We start from the raw sequence: 24,755 nt of genomic DNA, 5'->3' as shown, positions 1-24,755 counted from the left end.
CTGATAACGCCGACTGCTAGCGAAGTGGTGGAGGAAGGCCGTTCGGAAGTCTTTGAAGCTTGTGATGGATCCGTCCGGCAGCCTACGGAACCACCGTTGAGCCGATCCCGAGAGAGTGGTAAGAAAGACGCGGCACTTCACTCCATCAGTGTATTGATGGAGCGTGGCTGTATTATCAAACTTACCCAGATGATCATCCGAGTCCGTTGTTCCATTGTATTCGCCGATCGTCGGAGGCACGTAGTGCTTGGGCAGAGGGTCTCGTAAAATATTTTCCGAGAATTGGCGATTGGTCCGCTCGGGAGATGAGTCTACCCGGGGGGCTTTCCCTTTTCTGTCATCCCGCCTTGGCATTTCATCTGAAGAGGAGCCTCTATCTCTTCGAGCTGGTGCGGCTTCAGGAGTGCGAAACAAGGCCCGATGGAATGCGACGGTGGTTGGAGGTGCTTCCGCTCGGCCATGAGACGCAGATGTTGCTTGCTGCTCCGCCCGCTCGGCGGATGCTTTTTGTTTTTGCTCCATGAGTTTGGCGGCCCTTATCTCGACCAGTGAGTTCCTCTGCTGAAAGCGTCACCGTGTGTTGTCGTCCGCCTCGTCCATTGTCTCCGATCGGATGCGGGAGCGTTCCACAGACGGCGCCAATTTGATCTGTCCGAGCAGTCAGTCGATGCAAGCTGGGCTCGCTGATGTAGATCTCCAACTAGTGTCGAGAAGCTCCGGCTATCCTGCACAGAACCGGGAAGGGATTCCCGGCACGACCCTCCGACGCTCAAGTCGGGTAAATCACGATGAACAAGGTGGCTCAAGTCTCGAGTACGTGCCAGAATCCGTCGATGAAACCCGATTTTTTTTATAGAGTGTGAAAGGTTTGGGCACGCGTACCAAGGTGCATAAGTGTCCTCTGTCCTATCCTAGGTATGCGGCTGTCAGAAAGCTTACCTGTCCTTTCCTAGGTACGCGGCTGTCAGAAAGTTTACCTGACCCATATCGCTACAGTCAAAGCATGCCCTCGATGGGACAGCAGAATCCCCTGTCACAAGATTTGGAGCATGGCACACACGTGAAACCTACAGGTTGTCAAAGAAAGAAATCCTCTGGCCTTTTCCTTTGCTCCAAACTTGTAGTCCGAGCGGACAGATACCTAAACATCCGACCGGACATCCGCAGTGGTTTACTTGTGCTTTGTGGAGACTAACAAACAGGGGTGCTTTATGACTGCGGTCAGTCAAAAGGTCAGCTCGGTCCATGACCTTTTTAACTGAGCGTCGGAACCCCGATTTGACAGGGTGCCTCCCAACTATAAGTGCGAGCCGGCCGGATCCCTCCGGGTACTCGATTCCATCGACCGGCCGGTAGTCCAATCGGACCGGCCGTCTACGGCCGTCCGTCCGGTCGGACCACACTCTCCTCTGGATGGGCGGCTGTTCCGATGACTTCCCCTTGGCGTTGACTTTGCAAGAAAAGGAGGGGACCCACTCTTACTACCGGATCACATTTCATATATAAGGAAGGTTAAAATTTAGCTTTCCTTACTTTTTCTTTCGATAACTCCCAAGTCCCAATCAGAGTTTTAAGTTTCCTTATACTTTTTCTTTACCCCTCCCGCACCTCCTTCCGAACGGAACAATACATAAATGAAGGGTATATGGGCTATTTAAAGAAATAGTTAAAATAGAAGGGTAAAATTAGATTTATGAAATTTTGTACGAGTCTCCGTGCCCTACCCGCCCTCGCGATCTCTTCGTCCTCGGCAGCTAGCGGCGGCCGCCGTTTCCTCCTTTCTCGTGGTCACCATCTACGCCGCTTCGCTTGGCACGACACAAGAGCGAAGGGTGCAGCAAGCAGTCATCACTTCCTCCTACCTCTTCATCAGCCATCACAGTCCCCGCGCTCTCCTGAAAGGAAGCGGGAGTTCAGAAGGAGATCTTGGATCGCAATAGAAGTGCTCCAGTTGTATATGTTAGTTGCCTGTTCGTATTTCTTCAGTATTTTCCGTTTCAAGTCGAAAATTTCTTGATCTTCAGCCTGAAATTTCTGAGCATCTCCAGTTTAATTAGCGTACAAATGCGGCATATGAAGCAACAAGTCATTTCCCATACCGTATGATCATTACGGTTCATATCCGGTTAAGCGAAGTCATGAAAGAGCAAAACTATTCTCCTGTCCAGTTAGATTCTGAACAACAAGTTATATTGGAAGTTGCAAATTCTTACTGATATATCAATACAAAGACACTATTTTTAGTTCAAGATGTCAGCGAAATGGCGTGCTATCCAGCACAGGCATCAGTACACTTACAACTCGGTCATTTTTCCGAAGTCCTTTATTGAAGCCTTGAATCTTGTGTCCTCGGAGGCTTCCTCCTGGCCATCGGATTTCTTTTCCCAATTGAAAATTTTGATCTCCTTGAATTCAACCTACTCCCAGCTTGTGGCTGTCAAAGATCTTTCTTCAGCCTTCGTTCAGTTGCTTGCCTTTCCTGGTGTGGCTGATGGCACACTTGCCAAAGCTACAAGACTTTATCTCGAGATCCTCTTCCTAGATAATTCCCTACCTCTTCACCGGACACTGATCTCTGCATTGTTGAGGAGCCAGAAGATTTCTTCCATTATTGGCCAGTGTTTATTATCTCTTTGTGAGGAGTATGCTATTACAGGAAAAAGAGGAAAGAAGCGATTTTTGGTTGCACGAGCAGTGCTATCCTTGATAAGCTACCCCAAGTTAGCATTTTTGAATGAGATTGTGGAGAAATGTTCAGGCTTTGTGGCGACTGATATTGTTGCTGGGTTGGGAAATGTTGTTTTAGATGTTCAGCATGGATGCTCTCCCTCACCCATGGTGATGGAGCAATGCCAGGATTCAATGTCTTGCTTGTACTACTTGCTTCAGAGATATCCTAATATATTTGTTGGTTCAGAGGATTCTTATGTTTTTTTTAAGAGCATAGTAGAAGCTATTTTAAATGTTCTCAAGTCACCATTTTTTTCCCGGGACTGTTTGGTGGCAGCAGGTGTTAGCTTCTGTGCAGCCATTCAGGCTTTTATGAGTGCTGAGGAGGTCTGTAACTTTATTTCAAGAGAATTCTTTGATCTGATTAGTAAAGGTTCAGGCACAGGGAATTTGGTGATGGAAAAACTATTTCACAATGAAAATTGGAGTTTGCATATTCAGGAATTCTCAGTTCTAGCAAGGCTCTGTTTGCTCAGAGGAATGTTAACTGCCATTCCTAGGAATGTCCTCAACATGCATCTTACTCAACCTAATAATGGTTCATTTTGGACTATATTGTATGATGGGACACTTCCTGAGCTCTGCAAGTACTGTGAGAACCCAATCGATAGCCATTTCAATTTCCATGCCCTCACAGTCACTCAGATATGTCTGCAACAAGTGAAAACGTCTTTGTCGTCTGGCCTGACTGATTCCTGTGGTGATTACAGTCCCTTTTCTGAAGATACAATGTACCGTATACTTAGGATCATATGGAATAATCTTGAAGACCCTTTAAGTCAGACCGTCAAGCAGGTTCATCTTATTTTTGATCTACTTTTGGACATTGAATCCTATATTTCACTAGGTGATGGTAATTCTGGAAAAAAACTATTTTTACATAAGATCGCAGGAAATCTTCTTTGCTTAGGGCCTCGTTGCAAGGGTAGATATGTTCCTTTAGCATCTCTCACCAAACGATTGGGTGCAAAGACACTTCTAGATTTGAATCCGAAACTTCTTTTGGAGACAGCTTATGCCTATGTGGATGATGATGTTTGCTGTGCTGCTACATCGTTTTTGAAATTCTTCCTTGAATGTCTACGGGATGAATGTTGGAGCCATCATGGTATTGAGAGAGGATATGATGTGTTCAGGGATCTCTGCCTACCCCCTGTGTTGCATGGACTTGTTTCTGGTAATGTGAAACTCAGATCAAACTTAAATACCTATGCACTTCCAACTGTGCTTGAGGTTGATACAGATAGCATATTCTCAATGCTTGGTTTTATCTCAATTGGACCTAGCATAAAAGAATCCATCAATGTGGATCTGAAGATTGAGCAATGTGTTGCTGCATTGGTTTCTTTGCTTAAGGTTACACGCATGCTTGCACTTATTGAGGGGGATATTGATTTGGAGTGTTATAATACACAAAAGGATAATTTTGAATCTTCTGACTTAGTTGCTCTACTATGCATAAAGGGTATTACTGTTAGAGTTCCTGCTGTTTGGTTTACTTTAGCATTGAAACATGCTGATCATAATCTACGGATAGATGCTGCTGAGTCCCTCTTTTTAAACCCCAAGACATCTACTGTACCTTCTGCATTTGAGCTCAGCTTGATGAGAACTGTGGTGCCATTGAATATGAGGTGTAGCTCCACAGCTTTTCAGATGAAATGGACAAGCTTGTTTAGGAAATTTTTTGCAAGAGTTCGCACAGCATTGGAGAGGCTGGTCAAACAAGGTTTTTGGAAGCCTGATGCATGCTGTGATAGGAAAAAAGTTGCTAATCAGGACCCTGCTAGGGACCTTGCCATCAGCAGAGCAGAAGATCTTTTCTATTTTATGAAGTGGTTTAGTAGCTTTCTTTTTCGTTCATGTTATCCTTCAGCTCCATATGAGAGGAAAACAATGGCCATGCAACTCATTTTGGTGATGATTGATGCATGGCCTATAGTTACTCCCCAGAGGATTCATCATCTCTATCCATATGATGAAGCTGTTATTTCTCCAGATGCAACACTTGCACTTGTGGGATCTGTAATTGATAGTTGGGATAAACTCAGAGAAAGTTCCTTCCATATCCTTTTATGCTTTCCAACTCCACTCCCTGGAATTTCATCCATTGATTCAGTGTATGTTCTGATCCAGTGGGCTAGAAAACTTGTTTGCAGCCCACGTGTTAGAGAAAGTGATGCAGGTGCTCTAAGTTTTCGTCTCATATTTAAAAAATATGTATTAGGTCTTGGTTGGGAACTTGGAGTGTCTGAGGAAGCTAGCTGCCTCAGTCCTCAAAGGAATGGATATTTATACTATAAATCAAGCAATCCTATCATTAAATACTTGTCATCATTGATTGAATGGCTATGTATTGTTGTAGAAGAAGGTGAAAAAGATCTCTCTGAAGCATGCAAGAAGAGCTTCGTTCATGGAGTTTTGCTCACACTTCGATACACATTTGAGGAATTGGATTGGAGTTCTTCTATGGTTCAATCAAGTATTACTGAACTCAGGTGCTTATTGGAGATGCTTCTAGACCTAATTATGAGAATAACTTCTTTGGCTCTTTGGGTGGTCTCTGCAGATGCATGGTCTATGCCCTATGATATAGATGATACATTAGATGACTCTGCTTTTCTTTCAAATTTATCATTTGGTGTAACTGCACCTGAATCTGTATCTGATCAAGGGGACAATTTTTTTGCATCTGAAGATAATGTAAGACCAGCACAACAAGTTGTTATGGTTGGTTGTTGGCTTGCAATGAAAGAGGTAAGAGAGTTGTAATCTGTTCATTGGTTTCTAACTTGCTAACTGTAGCTTAAGAAACACTTGTTTTGTTCTACAAACCTATAACTCTAACTGTCATTTACCAAAGTTGGACGTTATTTTTTTTCCCTGAATGATAACATTCTTGTTAATTTATTTTCTTACATCATAGTTGATTTACCTGTATCATATAATAGTAATGCCAGTTGTAGTATCAATTGTATCCAATATCCACAATGATCTCTAACTTAAAATTAGCCAAGACATCATCTTCACATTTGCCAAAGGCATATCTCCTAGCAGTTTATCTCTTTTGCCTTCTTTTTTAGTTTGCTTGTATGGTTCTAATAATGCAATTTTTTCCTTTGCCATCTATTTTGCTAATCTTTGGCAGAACGCCCCACAGGCCAAATCCACTAGGGCTTACTCCTTGTATGAGTAAAATACTGAAACAACATGCTGTTCCCTAGCTATCTGGTTCAACTATGATTTTATCCGTCCATTGAACTATATTTTTAAGTACTCAGATCATATATTAGTTTCAGAAATGCAGAAAAGAAAAAAAGTTTAAAATGAGTGGAATGCTGTAAAATATGAGTTTGTATTTGTTGATCTGAACCCTAAAAGCATTTTAATTCTTACCTGCAATTTGCCAAAGGTATAAGCTGAGGTGAATCCACCTAGTCGCAACCAAGACTATTCTAATCTGAGTAGGTTTGTAGCCAGACTATCTCACCTAAAAATCTTTTATGTAAACCTCTACTGCATTTATCAAGCTTGATACTGATTGCTTACATAATATGAAGCACCTCTACCACATTTATAAAGCTTGATTATCATTATATACATAATGTAAGTCAGCGTGCTTCACTAGCTTTTTTACTTTTTTATCAGATGTTGAAATTTCTTTAATGTTTTCTTTTACAGATCAGTCTTCTTTTAGGCACCATAATTAGAAAAATACCGTTGCCTAGTTGCACACTTTTAGATTCATCTGAGCATGCTGATGCCCCTGGAAGATCTAATGAAGTTGATATGTCTACTCTAACTGATGGTGTGCTCAATCTGGTCCAATTAGAGACTATCGGGAACCATTTTTTGCAAGTTCTTCTGAAAATGAAGCATAATGGTGCAATCGATAAAACAAGGGCTGGCTTTACTGCTCTTTGTAACCGTCTCCTTTGCTCTAATGATTCAAGGTACTCTTCAACTATAATTTTTGAAAGCTTCCTATTTTCTTATAAGTATTTATATGTCTTCCTGTACTGAATGTAATGAAATTGTAGTTGATCATAGACAGAGATCTATTTGTGCAGTAAAGTTTCTGGATATTGTCACAAGATGGTTCAAGCTGTCAACTGACATTATTAAATTTACAACTGAAGTTTATCTGCCTTCATTTTGGAATACAATTCAATAAGAAAATTCATTTTGAGTATATAACTAGATTTGTCTTTATAATAAACTATTGGTTAGCAAATTCCATCTTCAAGTTAATAATTATGATATATAGCACTAAATATATTTCCTTCTAGGCTTAACAAAATGACTGAGTCTTGGATGGAACAACTCATGGAGAGAACTACTGCAAAGGGGCAAACAGTGGATGATTTACTGAGGAGGAGTGCAGGAATTCCCGCTGCATTCATTGCCTTTTTTCTATCAGAGCCAGAAGGAACACCAAAGAAACTACTTCCAAGGGCATTGCATTGGCTCATAGAGATTGCAAACAAATCATTGTCAAATAGCTCTGAATTTGGTTGCAATAAAAAAGAAACCATTTTAATGGAGAAGCCTTCAAGATCGGCTGATGATTCTGAACTGGAAGGTTTAACGACTGTGTCTGCAAATACAAAGAAATCTCAAATCATAAATGAGAGTGTGGTACCCACAGTCCATGCACTTAATGTTCTAAGAGCGGCTTTCAATGACACAAATTTATCTGCTGATACATCAGGCTTTTGTGCTGAGGCTATGATTGTTTCTATACGTTCTTTCCTATCTCCTTATTGGGAGGTAAGGAACAGTGCATGCCTTGCATATACAAGCTTGCTTCGTCGTATGCTTGGATTTTTTAACATACAAAAACGTGAATCACAACGTAGGGCATTAACTGGGCATGAGTTCTTCCATAGGTATGGCATCTCCAAACTTTGATTTTGATAATACTTATCAGGTTGATCATCAATGAAACACAGTTAGACTTATTCTAGTAGTATTGAGTTTGTTTCTGTCACACTATGCAACATTTCTGAAAAGATTTATCGCTGTTATTATATTTAGATTGTTTTGTTATCTACTATGTTGTGTCTCTGTAGGTGTAAATGAGTAAAGTTGTTCTTGACAATGTTCAAGCTGGTATTTCAAAAAGCTTGTCGACCTTTATGTCTGCCTCAATTGATATAAAAAATTTCTCGTTCAACCTTTTTTATAGAAAAACTTGCAATTTTTTTTTTAAGGTTAATTATGCAAAATTTGTACACATGAACAGGCTCAAAATTGAGACAACTATATGGAAGGACGTTGTTCACGATTCAGATGTTTAATTATGTCATTCTTTATTATTTTCTAATTTTTACAAGGCTACTACAATTTTGTAACCTTTTATTAATAAAATACATGTGAACTAACATTTCCTGGCTCACATCTAACATTTAGTTCATGATAACACACTAAATGCTGTTATCATGGGTTTAAATCTCATTCTGTGCTGTGCCATGGATGAAACATGTGGTTCTGCTAGTGGACCAAAATTGAAACTAGGTTGACACAATTATCCATTTTGCTTACTTTACCCAATTCTTATTATCCCTTGCTTATCTGGTGTTAGTAGCCTTCTTTTTGACACATTTGGGAGAAATTCAGCTAACAATGTGCAAGAATGGAGATAGTGGTTGAGGTCAAGATGAGGGTACCAAACAAAGAGCCAAAGGCGTGAATGAGCATGGTGGCTTTGCATAGGCTTTTAAAATGGCAGGCGATAAGAGTTCAATCATGCTTTGAGATTAGCAATGTATGCGTTAGCAGCAAATGTATGGAATAAATGATCATGAAAAGGAGAGCAGGCACAAGAAGCTGGAGAACCTCTAATCAGACAAATGTTAATTAATAGGTATATTACATATATTATGTGATAACTTGGTTCAGCACACATGTACTTAACTTTAACCTGATTTTGGCTATGGTTTGACCCAAATTTAGTGTACAAATCATATTTGTAATTTCACCCATTATAGATTTAATTGATCTCAATTGAAGCTATTAGATTGAAAACTAGGTCCATATCATTTGACCCATGCCAATCTATGCCAAGTTGGCACCCATACTCTATTGCTTTCAGCATATACTGAAACCAATATCAAAACTACATATTTAAACTTGGGTTTTATACTCATCTATGCAAGGAATAAGGTGTCAAGCCGTGCCGGTCGATGCGGGTGGAATTTATTGTTATGTCTGCCAACCGACACCGAAACCATTAGGCATCTGGCTCAGAGCTACGAGTGGTAGTAGCCCCGCAGAGGCTTCATGGCCCGGTGAGGTTGCTGCGAGAGGCCTTACTTGGACGTGAGGCCTCCGCGAGGTCACAGAGGCAACCACGACCTTGTGGCAGCCTCGCGGTAGCCTTTGTGAGGTTGTGGAGGCCAAGTGTGGCTATCGTGACCTTGTGGGCCTAGCTGTGGCCTTTCGATGGCAAGCCGTTGCGACCTATAATACTATTTTTTTTTGTCCATTCGTCCATGAGTAAAGCGAGAAGAAAAACCTCTTTTAAAATATACTACTACTAATGAATTAAATTATTCTATATATAGATTTGTTTTAAATTAATCAAAATAAATCCAAATTGAATCTAGTGTAAATCTACTTCATCTTGTTAATCCTAAATCGACTTTTACTCAATAAACATCAAACATTTCATGAGATAATATCAAAACTTAAACTCAACATCTCAAATATAACTTAATAATAAACATTTAAAGCAATCAAATATAAATAAAAATATTTTTATATTAACACAAGTTCCGAAACAGTATTGACACGACACGATATGGTGCTGAAACCATATCATTTCGGTCGTAAACTGAAATTTTGACAGCTCAAAATTTTAAACCTTGCATCTATGTACTTGGATAAATATAGTACTAATGGAGAAAAGGGCAAGATAATTTACAAATGAACCTTAATGTCATATTCTACTCTTTTTTTTTGCTATGGCAAAATAAAACTCCAGTCTATATTGTATAATGCTTAACAGCTAGATGGTTAGAAAATAGGGAGGATAGGTGGTAAGGGAGAGATATAAACAGTGCAAGGAAAGAAAGGGAATCCTCCAATCTTGGTCACTTTGGAAGATAAGAACAAGAAGAGAAGTTAGAATTGCTTTCCCATTTTTTTTTAAATTTCTTTTTCCACATCTGCCCTTCCTTGGTTTACTTCTTTTGAACGCTCAATATTGCATTAGAGTTTGTTCTTCATTGGACCTCTAATCTTGGCTTGCCTTCTCCTGGTAATACAAGAGCAGGAAACAAAGTCCTTCCTTGGCCTATTAGCCCACAAATAGATGGCGAGGGCTCACCTCCTTTGACGAGGCCATATAGCAGTGGTGGGAGAGTGATGGAGATTGATTACTACGTTACACGTAAAATAGACCAGATTTGATCGTCATTTCTCTTGTCAGTTTTGGGGAGATGAGATTTAAAAAAAAATAACCAGATTTGGTTTTCCATACATTCCTTTGTCAGTATAAGGTGATGCTAGTTGAGTGTTTAATGTTAAAATTATTTCTCATTCTAAACCAATGCAATTAAGCTATTATTTAGTCGAGTGTTAAGCTTGTTTACAAAATGTTTTTTTTGTTTGTTTGTGACCCTCGTCTAATGTTTTTGTAATAACAACAATACTGGGGTCTCTTTATTGACAATTAGATTTGGAGGATGCTTCTTGGCTTTGATACATATATATATGTATGTATATATTGCCAACTTGAACTTAGATCTCATTTCTTATTATATAATATGGTATATTAATAAATCTAATGTACTACATCATAATTGTTAGAGTGCTTGGATTGAAAGAATTATCAAGTGTGTGAATATTGTTCGTACTTGTGAATAGAATGCCAATCTACTCTTGCTGTGATCCTAGCAAGATCACAACAAGAGTTAGGGTGGAAATTACACGAAAGCATAAACATAAGCATACCAAAATGTGACACAGGCGTTTAATGCGGTTTGACAGTCCATAGGCTCCTACTCTATATGACCTATAATCCTTTTGGTGGATCACTCTGAAATCCTCTATAGTTTCAATACAGGAGGATTACAAAGGTGTAGGGTTTTGCAACAAGGCTTAAGAAAAATAACAATAAGTTGTTGATCAATCTTTTATTTTGTTTTTTCATAACCTTTAGAAACCTTTTAAAGTCTTCTCCCTACAATGACTTCTTGACATAATCTTGATATGTTGGTTAAGGTTCAAAATCTTGAGTCGTGTCGAAGTTTCGGTCTGTCTGGAACGATAAGTATCACGCCGATGTTTGATGCATGTGCCGATAATGGATTGGATTTGATGAAGGAAGAAGATGAAGCATAAGGAGTTTGTGCCGAGCATGGTTTTAAATCTTGTACCATGCCGGGTGAAATCATCGAAACATATCATTTTGATAAATTATCAAAACTTGATACAACTCAACACAGACAATGTCTCCTTCCGTTGTTTCATCTCCTTCCTCTTTCAACCTCCAATCTGTCATTGACACTAGGTATTAGAGCGCCAACACGATATTGGAATACTATCTTTCCGGTCAAAAATTGAAATTACAACACGTCTCAAGATTTTGAATTTTGGTGCTAAGTGGTATCGAGTTTTGGTGATTTATTGGAATGATACATTTCAATCGTTTCGCCTGACGTAGTACGAGATTTTAAACCATGATGCTAGTAACTATTAGTTAATTGGTTGGCACGATCAGTTTGCTGATCGATAGAACTTTATCTGTTTAATTTAGTATGGTGTCTTTAAATCTATCTCTTGTAACATTGGTCAATTGCTCTCCTAAACTTTGACTAATACCCTTGGATCACGATCGTTTTTGTAACTTCTCATCTAGCTCGCATTAGTGATTGCTTATAGGAACTAGTCAACTATTCAACAGAGAACACAATTTTGTTAGCTTTTGAGTTGACTATCCAATCAATAAGTTGACTAAAGGACTCCACCAGATTTGTATGTTGACTATGACCCATCTAATGGTGTCTACCTAAATTGAGATCTATCCTCGCTTGAGTACATTTGGTCTCAACTCTCTCACCATGCAGTCGTCTTCTGCCACAAGGTCATCTCCCGTAAAATTCTCATCCCTTAAATGTACCCAAGAGTTTGCTCTTTTTTGGTGTCATCCTTCTTGTTCCGGTTATATAGTTCGCCTCCATCCATCTCTCATAAGCTTCTCTTCTCTCGAATACACTGAGCCTTTACATGCTCTGCTTACATAATCCACCTCCCAAGCACAACTGCACTCTAATGCTCCTTGGCTTGCTGCTCCTTGGGTGTTTTATATCACCCTTCTCTAATCTACATGAGCTCGAGGTATCATGTAATTATGTCTGGCCATGTTAAGTAGTCTTAAAATGTGTATCCACCAAATCCTTGCACACTCAAACACGTTAAATCACGAGGCAAGATCTAACTTAAATCTTTTGCCCAAATATTAAAACTTATTGCACTAAACTAGTTGGGGCATGATTGCATCAAAAATCTTCCCTTTTTGATGTTTAATAATCCGTTAAATTAGGGAAAAACTAGCATATTGAATGAAATGCAACACAACAAATGAGACTTAATCCTAGGTTCGTCCTTCAATTAAGCTCTTCTGCCAAAAATTAAACTTCAAACCCTTAAAGTTTCATATACTTGTCCCCTCTAAACACGATGATTGTGTCTCTTACTAAATCCGTCTTCCCTTTGAACATTAAAAATATTGCACCATGTGAACCTTGGGTTTCTACTTGATTATGAATGTTTTTGTTGACTATCAACTCTTGCCCAGTGCCCGTCAATTGACAATCTGAAACAATCGATTACATACCACATAACTATTGTGCCAATGTTTATAAATTTACCACAAATTCTAATAAATATAAAATTTTGTGGACAAATTTTTTATGTCAACTTAACACATAAAATTAGTTTTTTTTTTGAAAAATTATATTATATTTTCAAAATTGATCAAAATTTCAAAAATTACATAATAAATCAATCATGACATCTCACTTTGTTTCTAGCATTGTAAAAAAAGAGGTTCTTTCTACAATTTTGTGAGATGTAAAGGTTATCCCTCTATAGCTATGTTATCATGCAATGCTACCTAATAGATAAAATATCAATTTAACCACATACTTAATCTGAATGTAATTCATATGGTTGATAGTTCTAGGTTTCTCTATAGGTTAATTATTGATTTTGGCACTCAAAATAAATTAGGATCAATAAATTAACTAAATGCCTTTTGGAAATTAATTTGCTTAAACCTTCCTAATTTTAGGTTGTCCATTAGTAGTTTTACTATGGAATTCATTCTTAGGTTTGCTAAATTTGACTTCGACTTTCAATCATAATATTCAATTATTAGAAAATTTCTTCTAAGATAGCCTTTAGATTTTGACCTATTCCCTTAGTTTTATATTTTCAGTCTTTAATTTTTCAAAATTAGTCTTAAAGAATCACTTTTCTTATTTTTCTTCTAATGTGCCAACTAGTTCCTTTAAAGACAAATTCTTTCTTCTAAGTTGGCATAAAAATTTACTTAGTGATGAAATAATTAACTTTTTAGAGGATAACTTGTTTTTACCTAACTTACCATGTCATCATTCGTAGGATGTAGTTTCCCCTTCACTAAGGCTCCCATGACTTTTGTCTTCAGATGAGGTGCTGACATTGTCATCTATTGCCATAAAAGGGATGTTTGCCCGATGTTTGCATTCTTCTAATAAAGAACCTCTGTCAACCACGTGGCTTTTAGATTTCCCTTTTTCATTTTTCTTTAACAGAGCGCATTGGTCCTTCAAATGTCTTTTTTCATTGAAATTGAAAGATTTTAACTTTCTCTTGCCCTTTTTCTTCCTTAGCACTTTTTCTTCTTTAGCATTCTCTTGACATTTTATGTTTCTCACTTTTCTTAGCAATTATGTTTCTTCGTTTTGTGTATGGAAGAAAATTATAATGGAAAATCAGGTGATTCTAGCTGTCGTTTAATCCTCCCTGTATTCTTTTGTGTTGTTGCTAGGGCTAAATTGTCTCTCTTGTTGTTTTCGTCTTTTTTCTGGCAAAGTTGCAAGTGTAGACTCATGTGGTAGAAAATAAATGTACCTACCTCGAGGTCCTTTGACATATAAAAGGAATACCTTCGAGACCCATTGTGTTGTCCTCGGGAATGCATTTATGGCACTCCTTAGCACATCTTGGTTGGATATTGTGGATATTGTATCTTCGATACTTACCAAACCATTGATCAATTCTTTTAGTTGGCATGGAGCTTTGTCACAGATTCTCCTCTTTCTAATTTCACATTGTTTATCTAATTTCTTAGGAAATATCTTTTTGCTAACTTTGCTTCTAAGGTTCCTTTGTGTAACTCCACCGGTTTGTCCCATAATTCTTTGGCAGATTGGTAAGTACCGACTCGATTGATTTTTTCTATTGGTAGTGCGCTTAAGATGGGATACTCAACTTTGCTATTTGCCTTGTATTCATCTGTTTGTTTCTTGGTGTAGCGGTGATCTTCCAAATCATCTCTGTGATCACCAAATATCTCTGTTCATGTTCCTAGGCATCTCAAAACCATGTTTCATGATTACTATTAGCTCAAAATCAATTTGAAAAATAATTCCATTCGGTGCTTTGACATGGAAAATTCTCTTTTAAATTTTGGTGGATGAATATTTGATTTGACCCATCCCATTTGATGCCTTTTCCCAGCGTTTAGTCTATAGAAGAGCGAAGGTTGCTCTGATTGGATTGAAAGGATGGTTGGTAAAGGAGGGTGTTCGTGCCTATGAATTAAAAATTGATCTATTCTTATTGCGATCTTAGCAAGGGCACAACCGATCTTAGTTGTGGAAATTAAATAAATAAACATGAACATACCACAATACGACATAGGTGTTTGATGTGGTTCGATACCTTCCAGACTTCTACTCCACAACTTGTGATCCTTTTAGTAGATCACTTATGTAATCTTCTATGCTCTCTCCTTTACGGTTAGATACCAGAGGTGAAAAAATCTCTTACAAATTGATCACAAAGAATATGGGTGGTTTATAACAACCATGCTAGGATTTTGCAATAAAGCTTAAGAAAAATAAGTTGATTGATTGATAGAGAGCTTATTCATATGTTCTGTTACATTGTCGTTGAATTTGTCTCTTGTACCATAAGTCGACTGCTCTTCTAAATTTTTATCAATTCCCTTGGATTATGATCGTTTCATGCTGGCGACTTCTTCATCCAACCTACATTTGACAATAGTTGACTTTTTAATAGAGAACATAATTTTGTTAGTTGCTGAGTCGACTACATAGTTGACTCAACCAACAATCGATGGAAGGACTCCTGCAGCTGACTAGTATATTGATTATGACTCATCTAATAATCGATGTTGCCTAAGTTGAGGTCTACTTTTGCCCAAGTATATTTGGTCTTAACTCTTAGCTCATTGTGCAACAGTTGTCTTCCATCATATGACCATCTTCTATCAAACTTCTTTCCTTTAGATGCATCAAGTCTTCTACTTTCTCCCTCTGTCATCCTTTTCGCTCCTCTTATGTAGTCTAGCTAGATGGTTTGCCTCTAGCCATCTCTTATCAAACTTCTCGTCCCTCAAATGCACAGAGCCCTTAAATTTCTCCTAGTGTCATCCTTAATGTTCCGCATAGTCCGCCTCTAGCCATCTCTTATCAAACTTCTCGTCCCTCAAATGCACAGAGCCCTTAAATTTCTCCGAGTGTCATCCTTCATGTTCCGCTTATGTAGTTCACTTTTTGGTACAATTGCATTATGATATTTATGATATTTCTCATCCTATAGTCCTTTGGGTGTTTCGTGTTGACCTTCCCCGATCTATACGGGCTTGAACCCCCATGGGCATAACTGAGGTGGTAAGTGGATGAAGGTTTGCCACTTGAGATCGAGGGGTCGAACCTCTGGGCTGGTGGAGTGTAAATCCCTACACCTTGTGTAACTCACCCCCCATCCACTTGCCTCCTTAGTCACTGTAATTCTGGGGTGGGCTATTGGGGGCGTGCGCTTTGCCTTTTGCCACATGAGCCATTGGGTAACCATGAATTTGGATGTGCCAAGCTGTCTCAATTTGTGTATCCATCGAGTTACTGTACATTTGAACACATTTTAAATCACAAGACAAGGCCTAATTTAAATCCTTTGCTTAAACATCAAAACTCATGGTCGTATTGGACAACTTGAGCCATGATTGCACCAGAAAAATTATGTTAAGTCTATGTAATACATTTATTCTTTTATATTTTTAATACCTTTGTGTATGCTAAGAATATTAATTTTGTATTTAGTATTTCTTATTTCTATCATTTGGAAAGTCTAAAATACCAGTGCTTGTGCCGGTAGCTTAGTGGAATTGTAAAGTTCCAATGTCTATTGGTGTACAATGTGTCAGTATGAGATGTTGCTAGTTGGCACTGACCAACAGGAAGGAAGAGGAATAAGAGGAAGAAGTGAAAAGGAAAATATACTTGAGGCTCTCAAACTTCCTCTTTTCATGACACGCAGCCTATGGCCTCACCAATTTGTCCTCTTTTGCTGGAGCTTCATTTTCCACTTCCGACATGGTGCTTGAGTTAGTTGTCAGTCTATCTCATGAGTTTTTTAGATTCATCTTCTGGAATTTCCACCAAGTTCGGGTGTCGATGTCTCTATGTAATGCTTTATATTGAAGACAAATGAAATTTAAAACAGCGATCAATTTATCTTCTGAATCAAAACAAATAGGATATCACTCATACTGTCTCCTAATCTTCCCTTGCACATTCCCACACTTTTTTTGTAATCCTCAGAGATGGAGATAATGACAGTGGACATTCTTATGTTTCTCAATTGCTTCTCTTCCTAACCTTTTGTTAAACTCTTCCAATCTCCTTGTTACCTCGCTTTATCTTTCTTTTCTACTGTTTTTATTTGCAAAATTAAGAAGTTTTTTTTTTAAATTTTAACTTGGCCGATTTGAATTAGAATCAGCCAATATGTAATGGTTAAACTCTTCCAATCTCCTTGATGCATTGGAGGCATCATTTCTCAAGATAGCTTTAGCAAAAATGCATTAAGGCTATTTCTATGATCATTGATTTTTTATTTTATTTTTTTTAAGCTTAGAGTTTGATAACTTCTTCCGGATTGGAAATGCTGATCAGTGATGCAAGGACAGTAAGTGGTTATAATAAATTCCAGCTTTTGTTTGCTATAAGGTTCTGATAATTGCCAGCTCTGAAATCTCTTTATATTTGCAGCACTACATAATGCATTCGATCATTTGTCTTGTATTATTTGGTATTTTCCTTATAAAGTTGTAAATTAATTTGGAAGACATTTTAGTTTTAGAAATGAGCTCAGAGGGACAGAGAAAATAGTCTTCATACTTGTACATGTAACATTGTGTTAGATATCTGAACTGCATTTGCTATCCAGCTTCAGCGAGATTGAGTAGCCTTATTCCAGCCATGAGTCTGGATAATATGCCATCCTTCAACCAATTAATCCTTTTCTAGACTTGCAAGCCATTGTTCATTTCTGACACTTATGCTTATCCATTCATCAAATCATTTCTAAGGTACCATCCAATTCCATCTAATCCTTTGAAGCTAACTGAATGCTCTATCTTGAATATAATCTTAGATATTGAAAGTTGACAAATTCCATCCATTGACATAGAACTCATCATCACAGTAAGGGCCCTGACCTCTGTCTCCAACGAACCTGAACTAGGCATTTGAGCGCTGACTCAACTGCTTCGTATCCCCGCCTCTGCCACCTTGAAGAAGAATGCCACTTCTTCCCACATCACCCTACAGTGTTGCTGTGATTGATCAACACTGACCCCCATTCCTTGTCTTTTGACGGAAAAGAACCCTATCCGGCTATTTGGATCTGGTACGAGATTCTTTGATCCAATATAAGATGAGCAAACTTCTAAAGAGGAGAGATTCAAGTATAATACAACACACATCAAATCTAAGTTGGTTATAACAAATTGCAAAAGAGGAGCAAAGAAACTGTCAAGTATAACCATCTCAATAGTCAATTGTGATCTGCACATGGTAACTTTAATTGCGAGTAGGTCCTCAGTCACCAAATATAATCACAACCTCTTCTTTAAAATTAACTTTATTTATGTGGTTCGTTTAGTCAACAATTTTGCTTTTAATTAAATTTTTCTCAGAACCCTTAAAGTGTACCATACCTTTAGTCAATACATCATACCATAGTAGTTCGTTTTTAAAAGAACCTCTACCCTTTGCTTCATCCATTCAATTCTAATATAATTTGGTTCTTTACAATTCCCTTCCCTCATGCAAGAACAGAGATGCACAATTCTATTCACATGCCACCTCTATCAGTGTTGTTAAAATTTACGAACAGGGGTTTCTACGTATTCTTCATATAAAATTTTTATAGATTATTTGAAATTAATATGTTGAAGTATATCAAAAATTTAAGCTGCCACCATCTTCCCAGAATGTCTCTTATACTGGACATGGCATGATTCTCTATTATGTGAAAGATAACTTGGCCACTGTTTTTTTAAATAGGTACCCAGCTTTGCATTCTTTCCTGCTCAGTGAACTAAAGGTTGCTACTGAACTGCTTGGTGATGGATGCTCCAGCTATCTAGAATCAAACATTGCAAAAGCTATTCATCCAAGCTTGTGCCCAATTCTTATTCTCTTAAGCAGGCTTAAACCGTCAGCTACTAGCAGTGGTGCTGATGATGCTTTGGACCCCTCCTTATTTATTCCTTTTATTCAGAGATGTGCAACCCAAAGTAATCTCCGAGTTCGTGTTCTAGCTTCAAGAGCTTTAACTGGCCTGGTATCTGTTGAAAAACTCCAGACTGTCATTTGCAGTGTTGTTCATGATTTACCTCATGAAAGACGTAAACTGGCAATATCCAGTGAAGAAGCTTCTTTGAGCCTCTATCAGTCTGTTACTGTCGGTAATGGATTTGGAAATGCATCCACTCGTACTATATCTTTCAACTCAATTCATGGACTTCTACTACAGCTATCTTCTCTTCTTGATAATAACTGCAGAGGCTTACCTGATTTGCCAATGAAAGAAGAGATTCTGGGTGAACTGATTGATGTCTTATTCCATTGTAATTGGATTGGAAGAACCAGATCATGCTCTTGTCCTATCTTAAATAGCTCTTACATACATGTTCTAGATCTTATGCTTGATATCTCAAAATCATACACAAGCCAGCATTCCACAAGAATCAGATGCTTGCTTCTTCAACTATCTTTGGAATGCCTGGATGAAGATAAAAATCCTATGTTGGCATGGTACGATCCAACTATTGTTGAACTCAGGAGGCAGGCAACTTTATCCTATTTCAACTGCCTAATGGGAAGAAATTATGTTGTTCCAGAGGCATGCAGCCAGTTATTAAATATGTCTTCACCAGATGTGCCGAACCAGGAGGTGCTTGATGTTGGCCCCTCTGTGTCTGAACTTCAGAAAATGATACTGTCCTCCATTCTTGATCCTACTTATGAAGTTCAACTTGCAGCACTGAAGAAGCTTCTTCAGTTGGTCAATTCGCTCACTCTTAGTTGCCAGAGTGGTGTCTTGCATATGTGGGCTAGGTCCAATTTGCATTCTGTGCTGATTAAGTTGCTATTTCTGGAAGAGAATCCCAAATGCACCTATTATGCACTGAAGGTTTTCTTTAATTGGAACACTCAGCAACTTGAGAAACCAACTGATTTGCAATGCAGTATTGCTGCTGATTGTGATTTTCTGTTCAGGTTATGGGACTGGTTGGTCAATATATATGGAACAGTAAAGCGTATAAAGACTCGAGAAATTACACTGTGCTGCATGGGTGTTTGCGTTAAACAGTTTGTCCATTTGCTTAATAGCTCTTTGTTCACTGGTGAATATCAGATAATAGAAGAGCCTGCCAATAATATTAGTGAAGGTAAGCAATCTGCTAAGTGGATGGGAGCCTTGAGATGCATTGATTTTTTTGTTACCCTAGTTAACAGTCATAGTGCACCATCTGAGCCAGTGAACTTGCGGAAGGCATCTGCAGAAGCCATAATAGCTTCAGGATTACTTGCAGAACTTATGCCAATTGCTTTAATTGTGTCGAACAACCATGCCGCCTATGAAGAAACTGACAATATCAGTATTGAAAATTTTTTTGAATGGCACTCATCTGAGGCTGTTAGCTTCTATGCTTGCAGGATACTGGATCTGTGGTTCTCATGTATCCAACTTTTGGAGGATGAGGATAATGGGCTTAGACAAAAACTTGCAAAGGATGTTCATAATTGCATAGCAACAGACAAAATCTTCAACACTGTACCTACCCAAGTGGATAGAGTAATTGAATTGAGTTTCAATTTTCTTTCTTCAGCGTGTGGTCACTGGTTTGAGTACATGAAATACCTGGCAAACTGGGTTTTGAGAACGGGTAGTTCTGTGAGTTCTTGTGTAGATCTAGTCCGACAAGTATTTGACAAAGAAATTGATAATCATCATGAAGAGAAACTTTTGATATGTCAGTTGTGCTGTCTTCATTTAGGGAATCTATTAGCATCAAATTCCTCAGAGGTTCAAGTTAATCATCAAGGTTTCAGTTGCAGCTGCATCCAGAAGTTTTCTTTAGTTATGAGATTAAGATTTTTAAGGCAGTTGATATCATTTTCTAAGAGCTTCCCTGAAACCGAGGGAATAACAGACTGGATTGGAGGCATAGGTAATCACAAGAATGCGTTTGTTTGTGTGTACACTAATCTTCTTGGCATCTATGCACTCTCACAGCCACCACATGAATTGAATAAGCTTGGGTGTCCAACAGATAGTAATAAACTCTACTTACTGGAGTTTGGGGAACTTGAACAAGTAATCAGACCTTTTCTTAGAAACCCTTTGATTAGCAACTTATATGATATGGTGATGGAAGGACATCAAAGGATGCTCGGGGTCTCTCAAACCGGAGACGAGAGTGATCGTTTTGATCCTTATTTTCTTCTAAGATGACAACCACACTATGTTATTATAGCTGAAATCTTGGAGGCACAGGAAGGTCCAATGATATAGCTTTGGAAGATTCTTTTCATGAAGTACACCTATATTCTGCTGGGTTAAGTTATGGAGGCCAATTAGGTAGCTTCGCATAGTAGGCTGAGAAAGGCCACATTAGCCACAGTAAATTTTATTGGGACTATGATCAATGAAATCTGCTAATTGATTTTTGATATGAACAACTAAATTCAACACTTCAGGCTCTGTTTGGAGCCATTTGTAATCTAAACATGACTTATTTCAATCTTGGTTGTGGATGAGAAATAGAAATCATTTCTTTTGATTTCATTTTTATATACTTTAATTCAAGGGAAGAGATTAATGATTAGGTGGATAGTTTTTTTGTTGCAATCGGGCCCTCGGTGATCGGATCAAATATAAATTTTAATGTTTGGTAAAGAGTTTAAGTTAATATACATATTGTATTTGATACATATATTTAAGTTATGAAAATTTTGAAAAAATACACATGGAGATGAGTTAACATGGTCAAGGTTGTAGGATTGTGTCTACGGGATGAATAACTTATACAAATTTTAACAAGTTGATAGTAAAATAATAAATAAATGAACAATCAGTTAGAGTAAGCAATGAAATTAATAAGTGAAATAAATTGAATTAAAAAATAATAAATAAATGAACAACAAAGATTGGAGGATATTTGATACCTTGAGGTCCGTGGAGGTTAAAGAAGGATGACGTGAGACATTCAAGCGACCACAAGATAAGGATGATTAGAGTGTAATTATGCTATGTAGGTGGAGCAAGGTAAGCATTCGGGTGAATTCGTAGGATGAGAAGCTTGAGAAAAGATGACCTTGTGATAAAGGAGTGGTGTAGGTAAGCCTTTGGTGAGTTGAGTTTTGAGAGATCTATACTCAAGGGAAAGGATAGATTTCAACATAGGTGGTCTCAACTATTAGGATGATAGTAGATGAGTCGACCCGAGGATGTCTTAGTTGATTGATGGTTGAATTGATTGAATAATCAACCCAATAGTTTCAACGGACGAACATAATATTTTTGTTTTGATGTTTAAGTCAATTGATTGATGTGTGTTGAACTGATTGAGCAAACAACTTGTGTAACTCAGCTAGTGAATAAAATGTGTCTATTCGAGACCAAGGCTAGAGTCAGTTGGCTAATGTAGCATCCAATAGACTAATGGTAGTCGAGTTGACAAGGAAGACGAATCAAGTTGATCAATCAAGCAGGGGCGGATTTTAGGTTTGGGGGCCCGTATGCTAAATGATGAAAAATAATTATTAAACACATTATATAATAATGATTTCTCCAAACTTTCCAATGCATAATATGTATTTAGTTGAAATGTGAAAAATAAATGAGAAAAAAAAATTAAAATTCAATCCTATAAAGATTCGAACTCAAGAGATGTGTTAAAATAAAAAAAAACAAAACTTACCATTAGACCAACTATATATATTATATATTGGGATAAAATAATATATATACTAATAAAATTTTAAAAATGTCTCTATAAATATACGTTATTATTATTATTATTTTTTTTTGGAGGGGGTGACCCTCTCATATCCTAATGTAGATCCACCCTGTAATCAAGGAATAAAATATTTTTGTTTATGGCCGAATTGATTGAGGAGTTGACTGACCAAGGATCAAAACATTGATCCCACCATTATTGATCCCACCATCAAGGAATAAAATATTATTGATTAAGACCTTTGATTTCCCTAAACGATAAATCTATCTGGCCATAATCTGGCTGACCAGAATTGAATTGTAATACATACATGTAATTAATATATAGAGATGATATATTGATATTACTAAAATATTCTTAATAATGACTTACAAAATGTATTCTGACTGACTATATTCTAACCATTTAACATTGTCCTTCCCTAAATCTCTTCCTCATTCAAAAACCAAAATTTTCTCAACATGACGTCGTCGTCTTTGTTCGTGATGCCACCATCTCTCTTCACAATGTTGTTGTTCCACATTGCTACTGTGCTCTTCGCTTGTTCCGCCTCGTGATGCCAATACACCACTACTGGCAGATCAACCCTTTTAATTTTAAATGGTTATACCTTTCATTCAGAACTCAAGATCAGATTTATTATCAGGTACCTATGATTATCAAATTTAAGACCTCAACAAATATGGTTTATACCTTTTTCAAAACCTCAGAGATTTTTATTGTATTTAGGATAGTTACGATATTTTGATATTTTTAGTATTTATAGATTAGAGTTTGTCTATATTTACATCTTATTTTATTAATTTCTTTCGGTTAGAATTTCTGTTAAAAAATTTTCTTCTTTTGATAGGATTTTTTTTTCTTTCTTTACAAGATAAGACATAAATTGAGATTTATATATTAGAATTTTATTTCCTTTCTTTGACTCTGAGTGTCTAAATTCTATATAAATATTTATTTAGCTATATGAAGATTAATCCTCTATTATTAACAAAGTTTCTTTTTTCGACAAACAGGGGAATTTCTCTTTGCTTCCTCAATTTCTCTTCTTGCGTTCTTCTCATTCCTCCTCATCGTTAGCTAGTTGAATAATTGTTATACTGCTCGATGTTAGTTGGTATCAGAATGAATCATATCCAATGAAAGGTAGTCGTGGTCGTGGCCGCAGTCTCAACAATAGACAGGTTCCGATAGAGTAAACTAGACACCATGATCCTAGTCTTCATGAGTTAACGATTTGGGTTTTATAAAGGCTTGCAGATTTAACTCAGCTTCTAGCTGAAGAGGTGCAAATTCATGAAGATCATGAGATTTCAGATCATAGATTTGAGACTACCTTCGAGAACCCTTATCACTAGCGGATTACATACTAGGAATGCCGTGGTCGGGAGAAACCCTATGGAGACCTCGGTTTTTGAGTTGAATTGCTCGAATTTTCTAGTACGTTATAAGTAGAGGGCTTCGTTGATTGGATCAATGAAGTGAAATGGATCTTCAACTATAAGCAAGTTCTTGATCGAATGAAAGTGAAATTGATTACCATCAGACTAAGGGGCAAGCATCACGTGGTGGGAACAAATGCAACACTCACGGGATAGATAGGGTCCCAAATAACTGACTGGGAGAAGATGAAGAAGAAGAAGGAGATGAGGGAACCCTTCCTTCCTTTCGCTTACATCCAAACTCTATTCCAGCGACTTCACTCGTTAAGACAGGGTGCGAGATCGGTCAACGAATATATGGATGAGTTCTTCCAATTGGTTGTCTAAAATGTCTTGTCTGAGACGGAAGAACAGATGGTGGCAAGATACTTAAGGGGGGGTTGTACCTGACCTTGCAAAATGTCCTCAACTTTCATTCGTTGTTGACGGTTTTAAAGGCCTACCAACGTGCACTGACAATTGAAAAACAACAGAATTAGAAACCAATAGGCAGAGGCGACCAAAACAGTCAGTTGTTCACCCTTAATATTCTCGTCCTTCTCAGCAGCAACCACCCCAAGTTAATTCTAAGACCGTTATCAGATGTTATTGATGTGCTAAACAGGGACATAGGGTGAACCAATGTAGGAAACTACTAATGTATTGATCCAAAAGACACAAATTTACTGATCGAGAAAATTATGAAAGAAGAGAGAACAACAATTGACGAACCAATGTATGCAGATGACGGCTTGCTTTATGGTGATGGTCATGAGGCTTTGATCATTCGCAAGAGTTTGATCACTTCCAAGGACGATTTAGGGAATGAGTGATTGAGAACCAATATTTTTTACACTATCTACATTGTCCTGGATAAAGTCTGTAAGATGATCATCGACAGTAGCAATTGTGAGAACGTAGTATCTGAAGAGGATGTTCAAAAATTATAAGATGGAATGTCATCCTAAGTTGTACAAGCTGTCGTGGCTTTATAAAGACAATGAGATAATAGTAGAGAGGCGATGCCTCGTACTTTTTTCAATTGACAACAT

At 37.7% G+C, this 24,755-nt stretch overlaps 1 protein-coding gene across 3 annotated transcripts; it reads left to right on the top strand.

The window, feature by feature from the left end:
* The first annotated feature begins 1,684 nt into the window (after positions 1-1,684).
* On the top strand, positions 1,685-21,114 carry LOC122042394 (thyroid adenoma-associated protein homolog). 3 transcript variants are annotated; one of them, XM_042602497.1, is made up of 5 exons: positions 1,691-1,959; positions 2,049-5,487; positions 6,412-6,683; positions 7,020-7,619; positions 18,318-21,114. In XM_042602497.1, the coding sequence occupies exons 2-5, from the start codon at positions 2,251-2,253 to the stop codon at positions 20,773-20,775; spliced, it is 6,567 nt and encodes a 2,188-aa protein (XP_042458431.1). In that variant the 5' UTR covers positions 1,691-1,959; positions 2,049-2,250; the 3' UTR covers positions 20,776-21,114. The 3 variants fall into 3 exon arrangements, with proteins under 3 accessions (XP_042458429.1, XP_042458431.1, XP_042458430.1); XM_042602496.1 differs by having other exon boundaries at positions 1,691-1,970; XM_042602495.1 differs by having other exon boundaries at positions 1,685-5,487.
* The last annotated feature ends 3,641 nt before the right edge of the window (positions 21,115-24,755 follow it).

This window comes from Zingiber officinale, chromosome 2A (assembly GCF_018446385.1).
Source record: "Zingiber officinale cultivar Zhangliang chromosome 2A, Zo_v1.1, whole genome shotgun sequence".
Lineage (NCBI taxonomy): Eukaryota > Viridiplantae > Streptophyta > Magnoliopsida > Zingiberales > Zingiberaceae > Zingiber > Zingiber officinale.
The sequence above is the reverse complement of the archived record's forward strand: the minus strand, read 5'-3'. Positions and strand labels throughout refer to the sequence as shown.

Excerpts from the sequence above, each read along its gene's own strand:
- LOC122042394 (XM_042602495.1), top strand. The coding sequence starts at position 2,251 with ATGTCAGCGAAATGGCGTGCTATCCAGCACAGGCATCAGTACACTTAC. Across the intron at positions 6,684-7,019 it reads CTTTGCTCTAATGATTCAAG|GCTTAACAAAATGACTGAGT; the intron begins GTACTCTTCAAC and ends ATTTCCTTCTAG. Across the intron at positions 7,620-18,317 it reads GGGCATGAGTTCTTCCATAG|GTACCCAGCTTTGCATTCTT; the intron begins GTATGGCATCTC and ends TTTTTTAAATAG.